At 37.5% G+C, this 18,860-nt stretch overlaps 1 protein-coding gene across 3 annotated transcripts in view; it reads right to left on the bottom strand.

Moving 5' to 3' along the window:
• The window catches only part of LOC149260379 (S-adenosyl-L-methionine-dependent methyltransferases superfamily protein), a 413,041-nt gene that overhangs the window by 231,250 nt on the left and 162,931 nt on the right, over nucleotides 1-18,860 (bottom strand). For all 3 annotated transcript variants that reach the window (XM_089420520.1, XM_089420535.1, XM_089420528.1), the window contains one exon: nucleotides 7,379-7,476. In XM_089420520.1, the coding sequence (XP_089276646.1) occupies nucleotides 7,379-7,476 (98 nt within the window). The remainder of the gene's footprint in view (nucleotides 1-7,378; nucleotides 7,477-18,860) is intronic.

The raw sequence follows: 18,860 nt of genomic DNA, 5'->3' as shown, positions 1-18,860 counted from the left end.
GGGATTTCTCCCACAACCAACCATGAGAAAATGAGAGGAAGTGCGCCTCTATTTATAGAGGATGTGTTTAACTTCCTTTACAATTGAAATATTACTTTCTAAATTAAAATCCCCTATTTTAGTCTATGGAGGGGCAAAAGGCCCTCTTTTACAATTAATTAATCTAAAATATTACAAAGAAGGGGCTTTTCATGCCACGTAGAACAATTAAGGGGCAAAGGCCCTCAAAAATGACATATCTCCTCAAAAAGGGTTTCTAGCCATGGCATCCAGCCTCCAAAGTCTCTTCAACATTACTTTCTCCATAATTTATGGAAGTTTTTGTTGAATTTTCTACAAGATGTACAATAGAATACTATTTTCTGCCAGATGATTACTTCCTAATGATTTCCAACTAATATTTATGTCACTACTATCATTGAGTAATTACACTTCAAAAAATTTCAACAATATATGCAGCAGAAACAACGAAGATCATAGAAAGACAGCCATGCACAATAGAGACAACAAATTTTAGACTAGGAAACCCATCCTTGGGAGAAAACCCAACAACTTTTCTTTGGAAAAATTATTCTCCAGCAAGGTTTACAAATCAGCAATTTGTCTAGAAATATGTGCCAATATCCAAGTCAAAATACTAGTGAAACCTAGTCAATACCTCAACAAGTCAACGTTGGTGAAACTAGCTAAAATATCATAATTTCAACATTGGTCAATGGCCTGATCAAAATAGGACTGCAATCAACTTTGGCCCTGTGGTCAAAACCTTGCGACCTTCATGGAGTCAAACTACGGCCTTCCTGCAGTCAACCTGCAGCCTTCCTGCAGTCAAATCTGAGATAAAATAGCTCGCTCAATGCAAGTGAAACTCAGTCTAAACATAGGTTAAATCAGCACGATCAAGATGCTCAGATTTGTCTTCCTTCTCTGCGCGTGTGGTTGTCTAAGAGGGATAAGAATGATAGAGAAAACTTGCTCTTCGTTGGTGTTGAAATGAGGCATCACAATATCTATTTATACAAGTCAAATGGGGGTGTGACAACCCAAGAGGCACACCTCTTCATAGGCTGACCGACTTAAATTCTTCCTAGGTCGACCTGTCCTTTTAATACACAAAAATGAACAGTCCCTCCTTAGCAAGGGAGGTATTCTCGTTAGCTGCAAAGAGATTTTCCCTTGGATGAAATTTCTCCTCCACAAAAAAAGTTCATGAGCTTGCTATGTTGATGTAGTGTCTCCTCAAATGCATGTCTATAGATATACAAAACTCCATCCTGGAGCAGGCAATGCAAGTATATTGGGCCATTTACCCCTAGCCAAATTAGCATGGCTTCTCAGGTAAATGTATCTAACTCCCTTAGTCAAATCAGCATGAGCTAGCCAAATCAGCATGGCTTCTCAGGTAAATATATCCAAATACCCTGGTCAAATCAGCATGACCTTGCCAAATCAACATGGCCTCTCTGGAGATGATCTGCCCCTGGGCAATTCACTCTTGGCCAAATCAACATGACCCAATCGAATCAGCATGGCCACTTAGGTGAATGCATCAATCTCCTATGGTCAAATTAGCATGACCCAACCAAATCAGCATGGCCTCTTAGGTGAGAGTTTTCCCTATTCTGCAAGTGCCTTCTACCATTCACGCCTAACCAAATCAACATGGCCCCACCAAATCAACATGGCTACTCAAGTGAAAGTATCAATCTCCCCTAGTCAAATCAGCATAACCTGGGCAAATCAACATGAGCTCTCAAGAGAAAGTTTGCCCAATCCTGCAAAGACATCAACATTCCCTCTCAATGAGGAAGACATTCTGCATCACACCAAGCTTTTCTTTTTAGTATACAAACTTCGCTCTAGATAAAGGCTTGGTGAGAATGACCACAATCTTCTCATCTATGGATATGTATTGGAGCTTCACTGCTCCCTTTTGCACCATGTCTCAGATGAATTGTCCTAATCAAATAGTCCTGCAAGAAGCTTCTGAAGCCACAGTGCTTCACGACTTGCGACACTAGATGTGATATGTTGAAATATGTAACTAGATTTGGTCTTCATAATGACATATGTAATCATGATTTTATGTATTTGATGTAAACAGAAGAATAAAATTATTATTGTTATTCTTGAGGCATGGGTTCATGCTAAAGGTTATTTGATTTATAGTTCAAGCACCCATTGAGTGCTTCTAGGGTTTGTAATTGAGTCTACAAGTCATAAGAGTCATTGTTATGTATGGAAGATCATTTTGGGCATATTCCATATTGTAAAGAAAATTTTATATGAGTAAAAATAGAGTCAAAGACCCTCCAAGACCTTGCCATAATGCTCCAAGACAAGTGGACCTTTCCAAGTATCAAGTCGGCCTAGAGACAATGACATGTCGGCCTACAAGCTAGAACAAGAAGCTTATAAATAAGAGTACTCAGCGTCATTCAAAGTACATCCAATCAAATCACAAAAGTTTGATCTAAAGACAGGGAGAAGTCTCATATCAAGCGAAGAAGGAAGAAGACAAGAGGAAAGATAAATCGAAGTCTTTCAAGGTCTGTTTTGGGCTAATATCTCACATGTGCGGACTGTAATTAGGGCACATTCTCAGCTACAGAAAGACTAAATTACAGTCAGGTCAAGAAGGTGGATCAAGGGTCAAAGAAGTATGAAAGTACAAGCCGAGTAGTCAAAGAAAAGAAGCCTATCCAAGCAAAGGTAAGAAGAGATCTAAACTGCCTCAAATCTTTCACACGTGCGAAGTGTAGGAGGCCAAAAGTTGCAGGTAAGAGAGGCTGAAGTTGCAGTCAATATTGCAGGTCGAAATTCTTAGTCAAAGGAGAAATAGAGGCTGCTATAAGGCAAGTTTGACTCAGATTGAGAAAGTGCTTCAAGGAGACGTTTGACATGGTCTTGGAGGGGCCTTCGTCAAGGGTCATAGGTCTTGGAATTCGTCATTTGAAGTTCTATAAGAACCTATGTTGCACGGGTCCCCGAACCCGGGGGTGGGGTTCTCGAACCCGTCCCGGGTTCCCGTCCCTAAGTACCAGATTCGGGTACGGGTTCTTCTCAAATGAACCCATAAGAACCGGGTTCTTCTATGATGAACTGGGTTCTCCAAAAAAAAATGGGTTCTTCTCCTTTAACGAGTTCTTTGGGTTCTCGGGTTCTTCAGTTTGGGTTCTTTGGGTTCGTCGGGTTCTTTGGGTTCTTCGGTTTGGGTTCTTCGGGTTCTTCAAAAAAAAATTATATTAAAAATTTAATTTTCAAGTAATTTTTTTTATTGAAATTTAAAAAATTAAAATTAAAAATTAATAATATGATATTTATTATTAACAAATGTCAAAAACTTAAAAGTTAAAACCTAAACTTTTTACTAACCCACAACCATCGAATTTCATTTTTGTTTTTGGTTGAGCTGTTCCGATTTACCCATTTCACGTGGCCGAGGTGTCTTTGGTTCACATGCATCTTTGGCAGATACATGCAAGAAGAAGGATCCAATTGATTGGTGGTGGCTTCATGGTGTTGATGCTCCTGAGTTGCAGCAATTTGCCATACGGTTACTTGGATAGGTAGCTTGTTTGGAGTTCCTCATCTTATTCAAAATTTGAAAAATTCTCAATTAAATATAGGAAATTAATTTTAATTTTTAAATTTTAAATTTTCATTTTAGTTTTAGTTTTTATTTTTAAATTTTTAATTAATTTAATGGGCTTCCCCTAATATTTCAGGTAGCTAGTTCTTCATCTTGTGAGAGGAATTGGAGTACTTATGCCTTTATTCATTCAGTAAAGAGAAATAGGTTGGGCTCAAAGAAGGCAGAGAACTTAGTGTACATTCATAGCACACTTCGTCTCATATCTCGAAAAGACCCGGGGTACAAGGAGGGTCCTTTCAAGAGATGAGACCAACACATAGATGATGCTATGTGTGTGGAAGAGGAGATACAACTAGATGGCCTTATTGAGCTACCTCCAATTGCTATGGATGAGCAAGAGCCTCAAGATGAGAGTGATTCCTACCTGGAGAGCATGCTAGCTGAAGATCTAAGTGATGTTGGTGACATGGATGTTGATGACATGGCTTGAGGAAGCCATTGTTCATTAGGCTTTAGCTATTTTTATTTTAGTATTTTAAAATTTCCTAGTTCATGTTTGGAGATGCCTCAAGGCAAATTTTGAATGTAGTATGACAATGGACATATATCATGATTCATGATTCTTATTAATATGTAAACACTGAACAATTTTTTGGTGATAAATTTTGAAATTTCAATGTGAATGTTGAATGTTCAATGAAGTGCATGTTTAAATGATTAAAGTTTTCTTGTTTAAAGTTGAAAAATATACAAATTCAAATTTCATATATATTATTAATTATAATTTATAATATATAATTATTAAAATTTAATATTATTATATTACCCGACGAACCCACGTACCCTGTTTCAAAAAATGTCGCCCCCGTCCCCGAACCCACGTTTCCTGGCAACATAGATAAGAACAGAAGAGTTCTTATGGGTTTTTCCTCTCAAGAGATGTGGTTTTGGCCCTGGCTGATAGCCTATATCTTGTGTCATCTTGTCTCATCGTTCTTTATTGTTTTGGTATTTGTTTGATGATAAGAACACTACTTATAATCAAGTGAAAGAAGAGTCTAATTAAGTTAAGTAAAATACATCTCTGAATTGAAGTCTAACTGGCATCTTGAACTCAAGCGAACTGGCCTTTTGAACTCGAGTCAAACTGCCTCACTGAACTGAAGTCAAACTGAGATAAAATTTCCATGCATGCTGAGTTCAATTTACTATTTTTGACTATAGGAAAAGTAGACAATTTTCCTAAGTCAACACTAAGAGAAAGTAAGATTGTGCCTTTGCTTCACATGCAGGTTTTTTTGCCAAATTTAGTGCACTTCTAAATATAGCATAACCCTTCCATCTCTAACTTCAATTAACAAATCATGATTAGATGGAGGTTGTTGCCTGCAACCATAGTGTACGAATAACATCCAAGTATGAAGAGGCCTTATTTTTCAAACTGGTATGTCATCACAAGCATTGCCTATTCTATATTTGCTCTAGTGATAATCTTATGTATATAGGTAGATATATATGAAAATCATGATTAGTTGGGGGCTAATGTCTATAACCATAGTGTACAAGTAACCTCCAAGAACGAAGATGTCTTAGTTTTCAAATTCATATCCACTCTAGTGATAATCTTACATATATATAGATATACATGTAAATTGTTGTGCATTATCCAAAATATTGTCATTTTTTGTGGTATAATAATTATTTTTTCTTTATGCAATCTTCTACCTATTCAAGTCACATGCACATGCATAGTCTATTTCATTAACAATACCTTGGACTTGTAACTGCAAGGATAATCTATAATTGACATAAACCCATCTCATCTAACTCAAGGTGCTAATGCCCTCAGAACCTCTATGGGAGCATTGAGTTGCTCAGCAATGCACTAGGTCAACTCACCAGCAACCTTAGATAAGACTTTAAATCCCCCAGTGGTAAAGTGCAATGCGCTGGATAGATAGTCACAACTACAAATATTTCGCATATTTTGACCTTGAATGGCAAAGGAGTGAAAGAGGTGTGCAAAGGAAAGGGTAGAAACAACGACGTTCCAAATCAAAGACTAATGCTTACTAGTTTTCCCATCGATGCCTCTTCATTTAGGAGGATATACTCAAAATTCAAACAATTTGGATTTACTCTCCTAAAACACTTAGCCCAAAGATGCCATTTTGTGTTTTACATTCCCTTTACCTCCAATGACATTATTAAACATACAAAACATTTGTGCATTTACATGTTATATCATGTGAGATTCCTTATTGAACACTTAAATTTTGCACTCCTCAACTTCAAGTAGAAATTGGGCGTTATATTTTCAAGCTCAATGGATTTATGGACACTCAACATGTGTATACGTCAAGGATCACTGGATCATTAATGCCCAATATAGTAAGGTATTAGAATTTGATACTACTACGTATTGGAGAAGGTAAATAAATCCCTTTGGATATACTATATATACGCATACCAATGATGTGCACCACTCTACCTTAGGAAATTTTTACTTACACAAAAGGTAATTGTTGGAAAAAGGAACTCATAGTCGAGACAAGACTTGGCTTATAACAACATTATTTCCACAAGTGATACTATTAGTAGGGTAGAACACCACCCAAAAATAGCACTAGATATCATTCATAAACTCATCATGATGCAATAACCCAATAGCGTATTACAACATGTTCTAGCTAGTAGCAAATCCACAAGAAGCAACATACAACCTATATGAAGAAACAATGGTCTACTCACTAATTTCTATATTATATAAGTATCAACCCGCGAAGTATCAGAATATCTAAAGGTTCAATGAAAAGTGCTATTTATCTCCATCGTATGTACTTCTATAGTCATGTAGTAATACACATTGTTTGCCAAACCTTGAGTGAATTTGCAATTGTGAACACAATTGATGCTATACACTACATTTGTAAATCTACCTGTATTGAGACTCTACATCATTTATACAGTGGTTAGCTTAAAAGTAATTTTGGCGTTATTCATTATATAAATTTTCTGTTTTCCTAATTATCTACTAATTCGCAGAAGTGCTTGAGGAATTCCCTTTACAATATGAAACATCTTCATATTTTTCCCGATGCATTGGTTGGTTTTGGATCATCCATGGGCATCTTTATGATATGTTTCATAATACGTTTTATGTAATCCTAAAAGTATGCTTCATTGTATTTTATGAACACAGAAAATAAGACATAGAGCTCCATGTAATAAGCATTCTGCTGTACCCATTGTGTAAGCTTTAAGTAGCTGCTTGGTTGTGCATTCTCTTTGTTTTTCTTCGAAATTGTATGATGTTCACGACTTGTATAATATGCTTGGGACCTAATTGAGCATGTTAGGGGTCAAATGTTGGACACTTATGGTCTCCATGCCCAAGCTTCATGATTTCCTTACCATTTATGCTCCTATATTTATTTTTCAAAATTTATTTCTCTACATGAGTCCATAAATTCCATCTTAGATTGCACAATTTTGCATAATGATTCCAATTCTACATGGTTTGCTAATTGTTTAACTATATATGGTCAGCTCCTAAGAAAGAAAGATGTCCTCGATACCTATGCAACTATATATCCATAAGTATCAAGTTTGAAATAATTATATGCAAGGATATAAGTGTGAGCATAGTATTGAATGAATTCAGCTTGATGTGGATGACCCTAGTGCAGGTGTTCAAGGCCATAAAACATATGCTTGCATGCCACTGTGTATATGTGTTTTAGAAAGGCCAGAAGGGCAATGAGATGAGGGATAGAGACTCACTCTGCACCCATTAGAGCAGCTGCTGCTCCTAGAGTCCCACAGCCACAACCAAGATCAACAACTACCTTGCCCATTATATCACCAAATGTATTCTCGGCCTATAAAACCAGAAATGTACATCGTTAAAATTAAACACTTATAACATGCAAAGATATCAATCAACCCTCAAACTTCACATGATTGAAACCATCAATATTGAAATAAAGGAATAAAGAGACTTTTACCACAGCAACAAAAGGAATGGTTGGATATATTTATCAAATCATGCTTGATAATGTGAAATACGTGTAAAATATAATCCACTACCACGAGCAATACACCCTTGAATAAATATAATGAACAACGTTACTTTCCAATGTTCTATTGAAAAGATTAAAACCAAAGTTAAAAGATTTGTGGGTGCATATTAAAAATATGAGAAGGATTGGGAGCAGGAGCAGGAGCAGGAGCGACACCATCCCAAATTCAAGGTTTGTAAGAGTGGCAACACAAATTTTTATAAAATGTATAATTTTATTTTTCTGAGAAATCCTTCTTATAGAATTTCTTTGGCTTAGATTTTGAGCTATAAGTGGCATATCTATGCACCCAAATTCACCCAAGATTGCACCTGGCCTCATAAGCACTGACAAAAATGTATATATGTGTGCAAAATTAGAAAATGTGTGTGTGTGTGTGTATGCAAAACTAGAAAATTTCATTATCTTTAAGAACAACGAAGTCAGAATCTACATTCTAAGCATCTCAATGTTGAATATCATCATAGATTATAAGCCATGATTATAAACATTCATATATAAAGCAAAAGAAATATTGCAGAGAGCAAAGTAAAACAATGAGTATCAAATTTAATTTCATAAATTTGGGAACAATTGAGTGAAAACCTATATTCTAAGCATGTAAATGTTCAATATCATCATAAAACTATAAGCCATAATTATAAACATTCACTTATAAAGCAAAAGAAATATTGCAGATAGCACAATAACACACACAATCAAATTCTATCAATAAATCAAACAGTAAAACACTGTGAAATGCAAAGCAGTACAAACTAGCGAGAATGGTGGCAACTTATCTCTGAAGAGAGATCTGTCAGCTATGCTCATTCACAAGCTGTTCATTACAAGAGGTCCAAATGGCCTTGTTACTGCTCAAACTAGAAGGGGTCCTAGCAAGGATTCCTATAGAGCAACTACTAGGTCAAGGGGAAACAATGGAGCAATACCCCACTGTCACCTCAGCTAAAGCTCCCTTCGCTTTGCGGACTTTCACTAATGGGAGGAGCCCCGATATTGTTAAATTTTGCAGATTTAAAATTTATTTTCTGAGATCATAAACCATAGAAGACAGTCAATGAACAGCAAGACACGGGATTTGGTCCAAGGCTACGGAAAAACCCCACTATGGGGGAAATCCGTTTTTAAAATGCTCTTCTATGAGATTGTCTTCAAATGTTCAGCAGAGATGCATAATCAGAGTATAAAACACCTTTCACAAATAACAATAGTAACAACCCCTTTTAATATGACAGCTTCAAAATACCACCACAAGCCTCCAAAGGCTTCCAAGACAAGATCAGTAGACATAAGTGCGTGAACAAAGTGCACAAGTACGAGAGCTAAATACTGAGCAATATTCTCCAAATGCAAGATCATAATACTACTGAAGTGAGGGCAATATACTAGCAATCAAACTCTGGTGCGAAAGCAATATGTAATGAATAAAATATATATAAATAATATAAATATAATGTAAATGATAATAATCATAAATAATGATTAGTTAATTAGTAATTAGGTTGAAGAGGCATGTCTAAATGAGACATGACTCTCCATGAAGAGACACTTGCTTGGTATATAAGCAAGCCTCTCATTCTTATCATCATTATCATTCTTATTCATATTTAATAAGTAATATTTGTATCCACATGGATATCTTGATATTCCAAGTCTTTTGGAGTAATTAATCTGTAGAAGGAACTTTGTTCGCTTCATTTGGTATCAGAGCCACGTTTCACTGATCACCAGGCCTTTGGCTATCGAAATTCGTCAACCTTGTTGGCGTATAATTGAAGCATTTTGCTCAGAATTTGGGAGTTTCTCCTTTTCTCCGTTTTTCTAGGCCTTTGGCCATTAAAATTAAAATTAAAAGAAAATTCGCTAGTTGACCTTTGGCCATAAAAAAATTAACCAAAAAAAATATAAGTAAATAAATTAAAAAAAAAAGAAGAAGAAGAAAAAGTAAAAAAAAAAAAGAAGAACATAAAAAATCAAATTATAAAAAAAAAAAGGAAAGAAAGATTGATTTAAAATCACCTGGTAGAAGCCCGTGGTTTTAGAAACAACCCATGGTAATTGCCCATGGTATTTTAAAAGTAAAAAAAGAAACAAAAGGGATACAAAATATCATACCAAGTGATATTTAAAACTTTTTACGTGGAGAAGCTCGTGGTTTTAGAAACAACCCATGGTAATTGCCCATGGTATTTTAAAAGTAAAAGAAAAAACAAAAGGGATACAAAATCTCTTTACGTGAAAGGTAAGTTTTACTTTTTACTTAAAAAGTTTGGTGAACATCGTGACCGTGTCATATGAAAAGATGTGACCTTTATATTTATTAAGTGGGGTGACATTAAAAATTTATTAAGGGAGTAATTAAGTATATAAAAAAAGGGACCAATTTTTTATTAAAGAAAATAAGTGAAACTATTATTATTATAAGACAATAAAGTTATTTTGAAAAGGGGTCTTAATATAAAGAAATACATACATATATAGAGGGCAACAATAAAAAGGAGTATTTTTTTAATAAAAGGTTATTCAAGTTTTTAACAATCCACATTAAAGGAGAATATTTGAAAAAGATATATAAAAAATAAAGGAATTACTTAAAAATTAAAAAATTAAAAAAAAAAAAAAAATTAAAAAAATCCCAAGTTCATCTTAACAAAGTAAAAATGGAGTCAACCATTGACGATAAAGAAATTGAGTGTAGTCCAAAAATGAGAGATGAAAGGTTTCCTAAAACCTTTGGTAAATATGTTGATACATTATTTAAAATTCAAAACACTGAAAATAAGGTTGATAAATCAGAAATCAAAGAACTTTTACGACTGAAAAACCATAATCAAAGTCTACTCTCTCAAATTAAGAAGCTTAAGGATGATAAGAAAGCATTAAAAGATAAGTTGGAACAATTCACTCAAGAAGAAGCATCAGTATCTCCAGTCGTAACAGTCCAAGTTGAAAAGAAGGGAACGAATACCGATCCAGTGAATATGACAACTCAAGTAGACAAGTCATTTGAAGAAACGACACACTTAGATGTTGCAGTTCAAACAATGGACATCCCAAGTGAATATTCCATAACCAATTCAACAACATCTTCACCAGAAGAAAATCTAAAAACTCCATATCGACATCCGAATCACAAGAGTAGACCAATCAACCATGCTAAGTATCGGTACCATTTAGACCAGAAACAACAAATTGATGTTCCAGATAATAGTGATGTAACCTCAATCCACTGTTATGCTAACAAGTCGTTACAAAATTCTAGTGATCAGAATACTATACAGAAGATTAATCTGGGATGGTTTGATCCCTTCTCAGTGCGACAATTTTGTTTGTCACTAAGAAGATCATATCAACTTGTATCGACAAGGATGACTATTCCAAGACAGAAAGACTTTCAAAGCCGAAAAAGAGATCAAGCCTTTTTCATCGACAAGCTTTAAGGACAAAGCTTTTTGAGGAAGGAGGCAATGTAACAAATAAAATATATATAAATAATATAAATATAATGTAAATGATAATAATCATAAATAATGATTAGTTAATTAGTAATTAGGTTGAAGAGGTATGTCTAAATGAGACATGACTCTCCATGAAGAGACACATGCTTGGTATATAAGCAAGCCTCTCATTCTTATCATCATTATCATTCTTATTCATATTTAATAAATAATATTGGTATCTTCATGGATATCTTGATGATATTTAGCTCTAGAGCGAGATCAATACAAGAGCTAAATACTTTTGGTGTGAGAGCAATACCAACTACAATAATACTTCTCTGGAGCGAGATCATTAATAGCAACAAATAACAAAAGCAGAAACCACTGGTGCGAGAGTTGAACGAGAGTTCTGAGATCTGCCAAATAATATATCTGCGAAATAATAGATCTACTAGATAATGGATCTGCCAATGATGAAAAGAGATCTGCAAATCAGCAATAGATCTGCTACTGATAATAAGAGATCTATTACTGATAATAAAAGATCTGGTAATGATGATAAGAGATTTGCAAACCTGCAATAGATCTGTTATTGATAATAAGAGATATGCCAATGATGATAAGAGATTTGCAATAGATAAGCTACTGATAATAAGAGAACTCCTACGACTAATAAGTGAGATAAATTACTGATGCAAGGGCTTGATCATCAATGCGAGAACTAGATCGCCAAAGCAAGAGAGAGAGAGAACTCGATGTGTTGCAAATGAAAGCTTCTCTTCTATATATAGAAACCTTTGATGCAAAATCCCTTCCTCAAATTAAGTGTTTTGGAAGCTCCTAGAGTGATCCATTCGAATTAGAACATGTCTAATTGAATCACTTAAGTGATTTTATTTTGCACATGTCTAATTGAATCACTTAAGTGATTTTATTTTTCACATGTTTAATTGAATCACTCAAGTGATTTTATTTTGCACATGTCTAATTGCTTTATAAAATATTTTTGAAATAACTTTTTCTCTTATGAAAAATAATTTGCTCTTGAGAAATAATTCGCTTCAAGGGTGAAAGGGGTTAACCACATAAAGTGATTTCTAGGGAAATTTCTCCCTAGTTGCTCAAAAATTCAACACTCCCTCTCAACTAGGGAGGAATTTCCATCAATAAAGCCAAAACTGTTGTACCTGTCAAATCATCATGACTCATGTTGAACATTCTCGAATCTAAAGAAGAATACTCATGGCAGGGGAGCTACTGCTACCACCCTGAATCCAAGCTCAACCAAATAAAGGCTAAGAAACCTTCACCAAGGAGTCTCAAGCTTCAACCTAGTCCAAATAATCATTGGGGAGCCAAATGCTTCCACCCAACATCAAGGAGTCACATGCTACAACCTGGAACAAATACCATCGGGGAGACTCATGCTACCACCCGGAATGAATACCACTTAATCAATAAGACTAAGAAACCATAATAGCTCAGCTCAAAGGCTAAGAATCCACAATAGCTCAACTCAAAGGCTAAGAATCCACAATAGCTCAGCTCAAAGGCTAAGAATCCATGTTGTTCAAGAACACTAGCATCTATGCTATTCAAGAACACCAGCATCTTCAAACTTGAGCGAGATACAACTTACCATCACTGGTAAGGATCACCATCCAATCTCAAGTAGCCAACACCCATTGGCCAGATGGGTAGTAAACAAGATGCATGACTAGGACATACTCCTCATTGGAGGTCCCTCATCCCCACGAGCTCACTAGCTCAATTCCTCACCCGTGGGAGCTAACCCAAGGGGGTAGTGTTAGAAAATCAGAAAGGCAGTAAAGATTTTCTTGTTCTTGATAATTACTTGTGATGCTTCTTATTATTACGATTCTTTGTATCTTCTTTCTTTAATTCATCAAGCAATTACCAAAAGTAGCAGCACATAAAACAATAGACACCAGATATAGGCACATGCCAGGAAAATATCACCCTCAAGGGGAAAACCCGGTCAAGATAATTCTTCATTTCAATAATATCGTTTGAGACTCTTCACCCTAGACCAAGACCAGACTTTCCCTCTCCACCAAGTCAGCCTCCCAGATCTTTGACCCCTTCCAGCAACTTTGACTAGGACACAGCTGCCGACAACAGCGAAACTTAGGAGACTTCAATCTCCCAATCCAGACAATGAAATAGAGAGAGCGAAGCACCAAAATTTCGCTTTTTCCTTTCTCCTTAGACTTCCCCAAACTCGCATTCACTTCGGCTTCTCGAAAACAAACTTCACACTCTTTCCCAGCTATAAGAGAACTTTGCACTTTTCCCAGCTACAAGAGATTTCGACCTTGTGTGAGAGAATGATGCTCCAAATGAATTCGATGAGCTTCCTTTTATAGGCTTCATGTGGGGTTTGTTACCACTCAAACCAGCAAGGAACCTAAAACAGGTTCCTAAGAGGACAACTGCTAGGTTAAGGGCAACGGTGGAGGCTTAGACCACTATCGCCACAGTTAAGTCTCCCTGCTTTTTACAAACTTTCACCGATGGGAGGAGTCTCGATAGTGTAGGGATCACTTGAAATGTATATGTCAATGGATAGGTGGAAAGTGAACGTAGAAACCCTTTCCCAAGGATGGAGTGAAGAATGGAACTTGCTTTCTCTTTAAGTAAGGGACTTGGTCCTCCAGGGGTAAGGGGTGAGGATTGGAGGGATGAGGGAGAAGGAATAGGCTTATAGACAAGGTTCTCAATCCCTATTATCCTTGGGAAACTGGGATTCCCAAATGGTCCTTGACAAGTAATCTTTATTGAGGAGTGGGACCACACAGGGCCAAGTGGACCCAATCCAGGTTCGTGGATGGAATGTAGCAACCAATGATGTTCCTATCCTTAACAGGGTGAAAGGAGAGGACCAAACAAGAATATATACTTCAAAAGGTTCAATTGGTCCTCTTGAGGTCTAGCCTTGGGGATGCCTAAGCAATACTCGATCCTAGAGCTAGGACTTGGGATTCCCGGGGTTTCCACCGTTAGAATTGCCTCCAATTTGGAGGAGAGGGAGGGGACCCACCAGCGTCGTAGGTTGTAAGAGATCGAAATTTTTCATTGTGTCAATTCCCAGGAAATTGATGCCCTAATTGACCTAATGGGGCTAGACCTAGGGAAAAAAGGGAAAAAGGTAAAAAGAGGGTTAAAATGATCACCCTTTTTGAAGGATCAATGCCTAATTCACTTGGGGATATGGAGTCAAGAATGATGATGTGTACGAACTTGGTTTCTTGATCAAGGAGGCCCGGAAAGTCAGCTTCATCCAATGTTGAGAGAAAGAAACGAAAAGTGACCTTCAAGCATTTATCCTTCAAAGGAAATGATGCAAGCTTATCGAGACAAATAATCTCTAGGACATTTCATTCATATAACATTGGCCCATACATTAAATTAGCTAAAACATGCTTAATTCCACATTTCAATTATGCAGCAACTAGCCCTAATTTTAGCAGTATGCAGCAACCAAAATAACAACATCAAAATTTACTTACAACGTTATAGAATATATACAACCAGCATTCCAATTGCAAGACAAAGCTCCAAGACAAGAAAAATAGCGCAAATCTATACATCAAAATTCATACATCTCCAAGAAATGTCCTCCCAGGAAAAAATGTGAAGTTCTCTATGATTAGAGAGATCCTAAGTCAAATGATGATCCAAATCAATGTATATAACATCAATATATAGCCTCCTAAAGACTTCGAATTAGCCTATGGGCCTACATTAGTCCCTAATGATAAATAATGTGCAAATAAAACCCCTATTGGTGACAAGCCCACCAAACTAGCTCACAAGTGTAAAAATAAGCCTCACAAGGGGCCAAATAATAATATCTACATGTCGTGGGGCCCTCCAAAGTCCTAATAATGTCCTAAAGTGCCATATTGAGGAATAATACCTCGGAATATGATGGACAAGGGGGTGGCCCCTTGTTTTACAAGTGGTAGACCTGTGGTGCTCCTAGTGGGTCTGAGGGCACATAAATGACCCCATGGGTCTCCATATGAATTGAAGATGCATGTAGATCCTCTGCAAGGGTCTGAGTGGTGGAATGGATGTTGCCATGACATCGTACAAGTCCTGGGACACCTATCAAGAGTGTGGGGCTCCTGTGGGGGCCTATTGGGTATAATGTACCAAGCATATCACCATCATCCCAAAAGTGGATCGCAAGAGTCTCTGAGCATCGATGAAGATCCGTCGAGTGTTGTGTGCTGTTGTGGAGGCCAATGGCTCTCTATGCACACCCTATATGTGCCAATGTACACCTCTGGGGCTTAGGATCCTGTATAGGGAGACCAAACCCAAATGGATACCACCTATAATCCTGCATAAGATCCAATGCATCCCCTAGGCTTCCAGTACAACCAGTCATTAAAATAATCGGGTAAAAGAGTTTACAAAAATCATGGATAACAAAGTGGGCACTTCATAACGGCATGCCATTCTGTAGTGGGCTTTGGCATGTGCTAGTGTCTCCAAGCTCCAAAGGAGGTTAACCAAGTACCTTATTAGGTGGTTTCAGCTCTTAAAGGGGATAGTATGTCCAAGGTACATCCCTCTAATGGGGGTGGCAAGTGATAAATAAGTGGAAAGGAATAGGGAATGAGAGGGGCAACCCTTGGCCACATATTGGGGCATAGGGGTAGTTGGAAAAGGGGAAGCCCACACCTAGGTATGTAATGTTTAGAAGGGAGAAATTGTGGTACACAAAGTGCCCCAACCTTGATTTTTCCACCCTTCTTTATATGCCTTTTGCCTTTTATGAATTTTACTTCATTAACTACTCGGGGCTCAAAGGACAAGAGCATGATGTGTAAGATATAGCAGTGATTACCCCCTTTTAGGTAGGGTGGTTCATTGCCCTCCAGGGGTTGGGACAATTATGGCTTCCTAAGTGATAAAGGAGGCTCATCTAGGGCTTATGGAACCAAGGTGATGACCATAGAATGCGGTAGAGCTCATGTATTTGGCTTTTGCACACGTGCTAATTATTTTTGCCCCTACCATCTTTTGCATTTTGTGGTACTATTTCATGTTAAATGTGGCCAAGTATGTTTTTTTCTTTTTCTTTTATAGCTGCTTCAACCTCTGAGGCATTATTCTAGGCTTTACCCAAGGTGGGGGCAAGGGGATAGGGAGGTTGGCCCTATGTGGACCCAGAATGTAAATGTGGACCCAGGTGGGAGAAATGATGAATGGGGTATAATGAGTGGAAAGGGAGTAATATATGCGGATAAAGGAGCGGGACCATGCACCCAAAGTTGGGTTTTCCCAAGTAGTACCGCCCTAGAACCAAATGATCGATAAAGGAGATCCCACAGGGCTAAGATCCAAGGGTAACATCCAAAAGAGATCAAGGGGACAAGAGCACAAACTAAGCCCACCCTTTTCGCAAAATCCCCCCATCAATCCATACCCAGAAGTATCCATGAGAAGTAAACCCAATACTCAATTACCAAATGACAAGACATACCTTTAGATTCAGGAGGCCCACCTTCAAACATACAATCAATACAGGTGGGTGAGGGACCACATGGCTGGCTCAAGTGGCAGAGAAATGGCACAACGACCAAACAGGAGGCTGTAAGGGGTTGTTAGCTGTCGACTGAGGTCCATCATGGAGAAAAATTTCTCCTAGGGATATCACCCATGAAGTGTTAGGTAACATCTAGCTCCAACTCGAACGTGATCTCTCGAAGAAGTGGACGAGGTTGCTCAAACGGGAGGTCACGAGAACTCCAACAATCTCTTGGTCACCATAGACCTATTATCTGCACATTTCAAAGATCAAAGCCATGTGGCAACATGTTTTTCACGTGTCTTATGATCACCCATGCTTTAATGTTAGCCCATAAACCAACAAGAAATAAAATATGCAATTTTTTTAAACCTAAATGCAATCTAATCTATCATGAGAAACATCATATGTGGTTATTTCTAATGCAAAAATCATCATGCAATGCATCCTACCCTAACATGCATGTGATAATGCTAATGCTAAGTGTAATCATAAAGCCAGTGCAACCAACATATCATCGTATCAATATACATATGCCTGCCAGTATGACTACTTATGTAGCAAATCCCAAAGCGAATGCAAATCCAAACACATGGAGGATGTTGTGGGCAGGAGGTGGGAAAATATGATGCCCACACATGGATGATTATGTGAGAAGAGGTGAGAAAAGGATGTAATCTAGTCCGTGAAATCTTCTCTTGCAACCAAAATATAGATATGTCAACAACCAAGCTCACAATCTTTTAATGGATGGCAACCTCTAGCATGTCACTTCCACCATTGTCCTTATTGTCTATGTCATGGCTTATGGCCTTTATTGGGTTATGATTAGTGGGAAAGGGAGGCCGACAAGATGGAGAAACACAAGTAGGTTGCACATAATGATTACACTGGAGAGGGGAGACTATGGAGTGATCAAAACCCCGAGGGTGTGTCCAAGGAGGAAAACTATAATTGATGTAGGGCTTTTCCATGACACTATACTCGGGAGGAGAAAAGGGCTCAAAGTTACTTGAGATCATATGACTAGGGGTGAGGGAATCACTTGATGAAGACCCAAGATGATGACCAATAGGAAACAATGAGAAAGAATTATTGTATTCAACGGGTTGTGCTTTCCCAAAGTCATAATCTAAAGGCTCAAGTGATTTGAACATAGAATCATACTCAGGAGAAGTGGGAGCCTTATCAATTCCCTTAGTATCAAAGATCGGGTCTCTCTTAAAAGGAAATTTGAGCACTTCCAATTGCCCCTCTTTATGCAAAGGCAAATGAAGATTCTCCTTCCCAAGGGTATCAATGGGTATGTCATCATAAATAGTGCCTAAGGGGAAGGGAAGATCAATGTTATCCTCGTCCTCCTTGTCGGTGTCATAAATGGGAGCACAATCAAATTGAGGACCAACAATTTACCATTTCTCCTTTTCAATGTGGAAAAAATCTTCAATGTCATATTTCAAGGGGCTCATGGAATCATCTCTCTCAAGGTTTTCAAAAGAGGATTCTTCGGGAGTAATATCCTTGAGAAAGGTAGGGTTAGTCTCAATTTCACTTTCCATGAATTTATCCTTCCAAGCACATGTGTCCTCAAAATCATCATTTTCATCATGCAAACCCAAGGAGGACTTGTTTTCTTGCTCATCACCTAATTCTTAATGTCTTGATGATGCTTGATGAAAGCTTCCTCTTGGATGCTTAATGCAGGTTGTACTTGAAAATATCTAAGAAATCCCTTAACGAACTCTTCAATAGATGAAATGCTCCTAGGTTCGTGATCATGTAGCCATGAGTTATGACCACCGAGCAACCCCATGAACAACATCATAAGAACATCTTGGTGGACAACCTTCTCTCTTGAAGTATGTGCACTAAATCTTTCTACGTGGTTAATTGTGGAGAGTGGATCACCATCAAACACAGGCATCCCACATAGCATCCTTCCCGCGACATGATTAGGATGTCCAAGGATTCTAACAATGTCCAAAGCGGGAAATTTACGAAAGAATGACAACTTATTTGAGGTATACATGAAACATATGTAGGAGTCGCCAGAGTGAAATTAAAGATGCCTAGAAAAATATTTGCTTCACCCTATAAGCATCAACCTTAAAGTTCAATGAAGAACTAGGGCTTCGTTCTTCCAATGGAGTCGCCAATAATGATATGTCAATATGTCGTAT

This window comes from Pinus tabuliformis, chromosome 6, assembly GCF_031772625.1.
Source record: "Pinus tabuliformis cultivar Carrire ecotype Pingquan chromosome 6, CPIR1, whole genome shotgun sequence".
Taxonomy (NCBI): Eukaryota; Viridiplantae; Streptophyta; class Pinopsida; order Pinales; family Pinaceae; genus Pinus; species Pinus tabuliformis.
Note: the sequence above shows the minus strand (reverse complement) of the source record. Positions and strands in the feature narration are given on the sequence as shown.